At 35.2% G+C, this 7,204-nt stretch overlaps 1 protein-coding gene across 7 annotated transcripts in view; it reads left to right on the top strand.

Moving 5' to 3' along the window:
- LOC113824600 (zinc finger protein ubi-d4) overlaps positions 1-6,931 on the top strand; it is a 38,967-nt gene extending 32,036 nt beyond the window's left edge. For all 7 annotated transcript variants that reach the window (XR_011398728.1, XR_003477529.2, XM_027377353.2 and 4 more), the window contains one exon: positions 77-6,931. Coding sequence is in view for 5 of the 7 variants with exons in the window: in XM_027377353.2 (XP_027233154.1) it covers positions 77-205 (129 nt within the window). In the remaining 2 variants the exon portion in view is untranslated. The remainder of the gene's footprint in view (positions 1-76) is intronic.
- The last annotated feature ends 273 nt before the right edge of the window (positions 6,932-7,204 follow it).

Raw genomic sequence — 7,204 nt, 5'->3', positions numbered from 1 at the left:
TGTGTATGTGTGTTCGTGTTTATATGCATGTATATAAGCCTATTGACCTGACATCCTCCCTCTTCCCTCCCCACAGGATCAACTCTTGTTCTGTGACGACTGTGACCGCGGTTATCACCTTTACTGCCTCACCCCACCCCTGTCAGAACCTCCAGAGGGCGAATGGTCATGTTACCTCTGCCTCCGAGAATTCCACACCAAGTAAAGCCCTTGCTGGTGGCTAGTACAATTCACAGAGTTGTTAAACGTCATCCATCCAGCACGTTGGAAGCAGGCACCAGAAGGTGGACGCATATTGCAGGTCATCTATTCAGTCAATAAGTTGTCTAGAGAGGCATTTTGGATAACTGGCTGGATAGAGGAAGAGAGAGAGTGAGCAGCTTTCTTGTATAGAGTGATCTCAAGTGATAGATGAGAACGTACTTTTACTCTCAAAAAATAGATTGTTTTATACCTGTTTACCATGAGAAGGGGTGCCTCGGGAGCCCCAGCTTTCCATGACATTTCGGTGTCACTTTCCTATTTTTAGTGAATCACATAATAAACCTTTATTATGACTTGAACTAGTTCTGCTGAGGGACTGAAATACCTCGTATCAGGGGGGAATAGAGTACGAATATCTACTTTTAATTTTTTTTCCCCCTTTTTTATCTCTTTCTTCCTCAGTAGATAAATAAATGATCTAGTGGAAAAATGATGCATTGGCAGAACTCGAGAGTCACAAGGGTATAGGATGAATCCAATTAGTCTAGAAGAGCCAACACTTGCATCTTACTGTGTGAACTTCATGGGTGAAGGAGGAGGAAAAATTTAACAAGCACTGAGAGAAAAACTTTTCATTGTTTTGGTTGTAACGAAAGTCAGGCTCATTATGGCATCTTGGGAGTTGTCACATAACTAGATTTTGAAAAAATCTGAAATAATTACAATTAATGCATTATAGAATGCATGGTGATAAGTACATTGGCTTCAGAACTTCAAAGAGTTTATTTTTACAGTGTACTTAATGTCAAGGAGGGATCGTACAAACGGTGAAAGTCAGTACCTCTCTCGGATTACTCTTCAAAGCAGATGGCACTACATAAGAAAAGAGAGAAGAAAAAAAATCTAGCACAGCTCAGTTTAGAAAAGTGTGAATGAAGTGTATCTTTCTTTTCAGTAGAGTACACCACACACTTTCCTCTCTCTTGAACATCACCAAGGTAGCTTTAAAACAGTTCTAAGAAACCTCAAAGATTGTACGTATATAATGCACAAATCAGTACTGTTGAATAATTGAATAATAGGAAATGTCACAATTACTTGAGTGGTGAACTTTGGTCATGTCCTTATACAGGTTGAATGATCACAACTACTCAGACATTTTGAAAAGTCAAAGAAAGATACAACCAAGACTATGTATGTTGTTGTAGGGAATGCTTGCACCTTGCATATCAGTAATGATAACATTCATATGTGCTTTTGGTATGTGCTGTCTTCAATGATGTCAAACGAATAAGTATTTTGACTTGCTCTATGCAGTAAAACTGTCAACATTAATGGTACTGAAAGTCTGTTTAGACAGAGATTTTGTGTGTGTGTGCGTGTGCGTGTGCGTGGGCGTGTGTGTGTATGTGCGTGTGTGAGTGTGTGTGAGATAGACAGACATACAGAGACAGAGAATGCATGTGTGTGTAGTAATTCTTTATCTTTGAATGCTTACATGTACTCAGACAGTTAGGTATGTCTACACTTTGTGCATATTTATAGTATATGATTCTTTTCTTTCCTTTTAACACATACCACATTCAAAAATGCATATATACATTCACATGTATTTATGCAGACACTATAAATATTCATACACAGTATCAGAATCACACTTCTAATTTTACATGTGTCTCTCTGTAGATATATGTGCATGTTTGCGTACATGCCATTAGTACTCTTATCTCAATGCAAAAACTAACAGACACCACACACACACACAAAATGAAGTCCATTTCATACAATTTAGTACTTGTGTCTAGAGTACTAAGTTATTGCTTGGTAGCTCCCTTTAACTGGATATTTTTTTATTTTTTAAAGTTATTTTGAAAACACTGATTATAATGGCTGATCTCATCCATTTTGCATGTACATTAAGATATTTTCCTTTCATCTCTCCAGCAGTTTTTGATAAGAAAGAATTGTAATATTGATAAAAGTATTAGTTGACTATTTCATTGCTAGCATAGTGTATAGATCTGTTTTGAGAGAATTATGATAATTTCATTTTAAAAGAATAATTACAAGATGATGTTTATGAAAGATACTCTCTTTTTTATTGTTTTGAACAATTAGAGGAACAAGGTGAACTTGCAGTGTATTTATATATATGAATGTACCTACACTTCATGAGAGTTATATACTCCTATAAGATATAGGAAAACGATTGCTTCTGTGTATTGCCCAAGGCACAGATACACTCTGAGAGTCTGCAAAATGCATTGCAAAGAAGGGAGGTAGTGTATGCAGAGCTGTATTTGTGCCTTTTTCATGTTCCCTTGGAATTCTAGGTATACTAGTTGAGGCCTTCAATGGTTGTTTGTTCATCTCTTTGGGGAGGGGAAGGAAGCCCTCACATAGCTTGACGGATGTTGCAAGCCAGCACAGTTATTGTGGTTAAAAAAAAAAAACATAAAACGTTTGTATACCGTACCAACAGCAATGGTTCTTCCAGCATTTTTATTTCATCATATGGATTGCCTGTCTGCACCAATGACAGAAATATTTCTTTCACAGGACATATTTTTTTACCATCATGAAAACCACTGATGTGCCAATCACTATAATTGCATCCTAAAAGGACTTGACTGAAGAATATTGAACTTGCCACATATAGTCATTACTTTGCCTTATATATATATATATATATATATATATATATATATATATATATATATATATATATATATATACATATACATATACATGTGTATATATACATATGTATGGGTTCACACACACACACACACACACACACACACACACACACACACACACACACACTCACACACACACACACACACACACACACACACACATTTATGAATGTGTGCACACTTTGGTGTAAACATGTTTATCACACACAGTTTCCCACTAGTATGCTTACAGATGCATTTATTTTCTTCACAATCTAGCGATGAATCAGACTAACTCCTATTACGATAATCTTCAGTCACGTCTGTCTAACAGAGCCACAAATTTATGATAATCACAGATGCACCGATACTTATACTGAAGTAGCTATTATACCAAATCTTCAAGGAAAAATACAAAGATTTTAAAAAGCCTGTCATGGTAGACTTGCGCTGGAATGTCAGGTTGAAAGTGACGTACAGGGTTTTTTTTTTGTGGGCGTGTGTGTTTTTTTCTCTCACTTTTTTTTATTTATTTTTTATTCGCCGTTTCTTTCCTCCTCCTCCTCACCCCTGCCACTCCCAAGTGGTATTTATCATCTATATATTCCTTTTCACTGAATTCCGATTCACTGTGTTCTTAAGTTGATATACTCTATGGAGAAGTGTTAGTGTCGATATTATCAAGAACCTGAATTTTTAAGAGGTTATTTATACCTGGTATTATATCCTATTGCAAGCATTCCACATTCCACTCTTCCGGAAAAGAGAAGAAGTGAAAAGAGAAACTCATTACAGCACAAATGTCCCATGACAGTGAAGCCACAGTCCATTGTAAAAGATTTTGTCCACTTGTGTTCCTATGGCAGCATTTTGCAGATATTTTTACCAGATGGAATGATGCCCAGTGCTTCAAGAGTCTTAGATCAAATAGCAAAGGTCAAAATTGTGAAACACTCATTGACAACAGGATCTGTTCTTTCCGACGAAATATTTGCCTCATGTTTTTATTTGTTTATTTTTCAACTACTAGTCATTAGTCTCTCTTTTTTTTACTGGTGGGCGGATAATACAGATTTTATTCTTAAATGTAGCATAAATTTTTTGCTCATACAAAGATTTTTCACTTTTTAATTTTGTTGGTGAAATAACTCAAGTACTGTTTCAGAATTTTGACCATTTCTTTAAGGTGTTGTTCATGAATGAAAAAAAACTAGCTGTTAGTAAGTAAGAATATAGAAAAATAAATAGATTGGTCGTTGTTAGTTTCACATCAAGATCAATCATCATTTCTCCTTCCTTTTTTTCATATGTGTATGTCTTTTTGGCCAGAGCAGATAATTCACTGTTCATGAGCGTAGCTGAATGTCCATGCAGATATCTGTCCTCGGTGGGAAGTGCAACGTCCCAGTCAATGCTGCATTGACAACTACTTTGATTTCCTCTTTACATAACTTTGCACCACAGAAGTCAGGGTCTCATTCAGTTATTAGGTTTTTTTCTTTTCTTTTCTTTTTTCATTTTGTTTTTTGTGTTCTGATTGGTTCCTCTGAACATGGCTTGAACATAATCTATGGACAAGGTATACAGAGTAGATATGTCAAGCAGCTTCCAATAGTATTATGCATGGTAAATATTGTATATCTTTCTCTCTCATTGTTAATCATGCAGACTTAACTTCAGGGTGTGTGTTAACTTAGTTCCCATAGAGAAATAATCGTCTTGCTGTCAGTACCTGTCCAAGTTAGGAAAATGAAGTGGATGTGTAGATATCACAGCGCAGATATTAACACTTGATAGATTTTTCCTTTCTTTCTTTCTTTCTCTTTTTTATTATTTTTTTCTGGCCACCCCTTAGCTAACTGTATTTCATTTTGTATTGTAGATTCTCTTTGTTTATTAATGAGTGATAATGAGTCCATCCTTGCTTGGTAAGGCATTTGACCCTTCTACAGATCTGTACGGTTTGAAGATGTGTCTCTCTTTGCAGATTTCACGATGCAGCTGTGTCATTTTTTTTTGTTTTTATTCTCTCTCTCTACAAATATGTCTTGGATTTTTTTTCTTTTTTCTTTTTTATGAATGAATGATAAATAAATAAGGCCATATTATAAGATAAGTTGGTAGAGAACAGGAAGGTTATTATGCTATGTCTGTCACATGTTCCTCCCTTTTTTTATAAATATATATAAGTAGCATATGAATTTTTTTCTTTTCTTTTCTTTTCTTTTCTTTTCTTTCCACCCATAGTCCATGCAAGAAAGAACCCACGGAGATCAGACAGTCACACCACTCGCATTAGTGACCATCCCCTTAGTCTGTAGCAATAGTCCTTGGTAGCATATGGGGTTCTAGGGGTTTCTCTCTTGCATGGTGTAACTTGTGAGCTTATATATATAGATATATGTATATATATATATACATACAGTAGATATGACGTGCAGGCAGGCTCTTTGTTGATTTAGCCGAGTCTCAAAGGCTGGTTGTTGAAAAAGGGGACACGTGTCCTGCACTGAGTGAGTCATTTCTTTTACGTATACCCTCAGCTTGATTTCTTTTTAGTGGCCATAAAAGAGAAGCAGGTCTATTTTAGATATTAATAGAAATCAATTTTTGTTTATTGTAACAACACCCCATACTCCCATCTCACCTACCCTCCTTGTAAGATATATTTTAGAAATATGTAGAGGAACGAAAAAGGGTGTAAGAACGTGGGTGTATAAACAGAGAAAGAGGAGATACAGAGTAGATTTCCCGGTACTCAGATATTTTAAATTTATATGGACAACATCCACATCTTTCTCCTGCATTGCTTGCCATTATTCTACCTCAGCCAACATGCGGCAGCCCGAAGATTGCAGTTAGTGTTGTAATTTCTCTGTCTATGCGATACACTTAAGATAATGTGAGTCATACGCTGCTCAGTCGGTCTTGCTTTGATTCTTTTATCGGTACCATTTAGTGACGCTTTTATGATCCTTTTCCTTTTCTCTCCTTTTCTCTTTTCTTTTTTAAACGAAGGCAAATTTGCAGTAAATGCATAGCACACATGGGCTTTTGTCCATGTCATTTTGCAGGTTCAGATTTATTTTATTTTATTTTATTTTATTTATTTTATTTTTTTATTTATTTTATTTTGGATTGAGCAGCGCAAGAATCTCCCTCAGTTCCCTCAGGAAGCAACAACCTCTTGAGGAGCTCCTTAGTGCGGCTCTTAAGCTTTGCGTAGTCTCCTGTTTTGAGATTTCGTATACAGGTTTATTTTGTACTAGGTTTAGGACAGCTATTTTTCTAGATTTAACTAATTTAATTTTTATACTTTCATTGTGTATATTTTATCTCTTTTCATTGTGTTGTCATCGTTTCTCACTCTTTTTTTCTATAACTGGAAACGAGCAACCAGGTTGTAACTTTGTGTATTTTAGGTCTGCTTATGCCACTTGTCTGACCTCAGCAAAGAGCATTACGGAATCATATCAAAGATGGTTTGAATTGTGGTACACATATTTAGCCTTTATAGATAGACAATAACATCAGGATGAGTCAGGGTACTGAACCGCCATTTTTGGTTTGGCACAAACAAGTTCCTTCAGAAATTTTTGTAACTATATTTGAGGTTGTCATTTGAACAATTTTGTATCCTGAACAAAGTTAGATTTGTTGGGATCTAACAGGTAGATTTAATGAATTACACTCAAGCATTGAGCTGTGTATTTCCCAATGCAAATATTCAAGCAAACATGGAGTTACTATCAATTTTTCTTCATCTTCTGCCTAGTGACTTAAATGCTTTCTGGAAATGCACAAATATATGCATTATTTGTATTTTAAGGTTTGTCGTACTACATAATATTCAGTCTGTACCATTTTTAAGTTATCCAACAACAGAATCACATATCCAACAAGCAGGAGATACAGACTATACAAATGTCTACCCTAAATGAATGATGCTGAAAGCTATGTTGTCAGGGCTATGCATTGACACCATGCAATATGTTGTAGCTTGATAGCTAAACTAGTGTAAGTAAAATTCAATAAAATTTTCATACATGCTCTGTAGTTTTTCTTCACATTTGTAATTTGCGAAAGAGTTGTGACACATTTCGTCATATTTATTTCATTTTTATATTTTTTTTTTCAAGAATGAAGGGAAATTCCTCAATTTTATTAGTGTAGCAAATTGATTTTGTAAAGCAGATAATTTAAATCTGGCACCTCAAAGTAAAAAATATGCCAAAAACTTATTCAGAAGTTTATGCAAATGTAAAAGATATAAATAAAATGAAATTCTCATTTTTTTCAAGTTCTTTAGTTATTCAGTAAAT

The sequence above is a fragment of the Penaeus vannamei genome, chromosome 9, assembly GCF_042767895.1.
Source record: "Penaeus vannamei isolate JL-2024 chromosome 9, ASM4276789v1, whole genome shotgun sequence".
In the NCBI taxonomy this organism is placed as follows: Eukaryota; Metazoa; Arthropoda; class Malacostraca; order Decapoda; family Penaeidae; genus Penaeus; species Penaeus vannamei.
The sequence above is the reverse complement of the archived record's forward strand: the minus strand, read 5'-3'. Positions and strand labels throughout refer to the sequence as shown.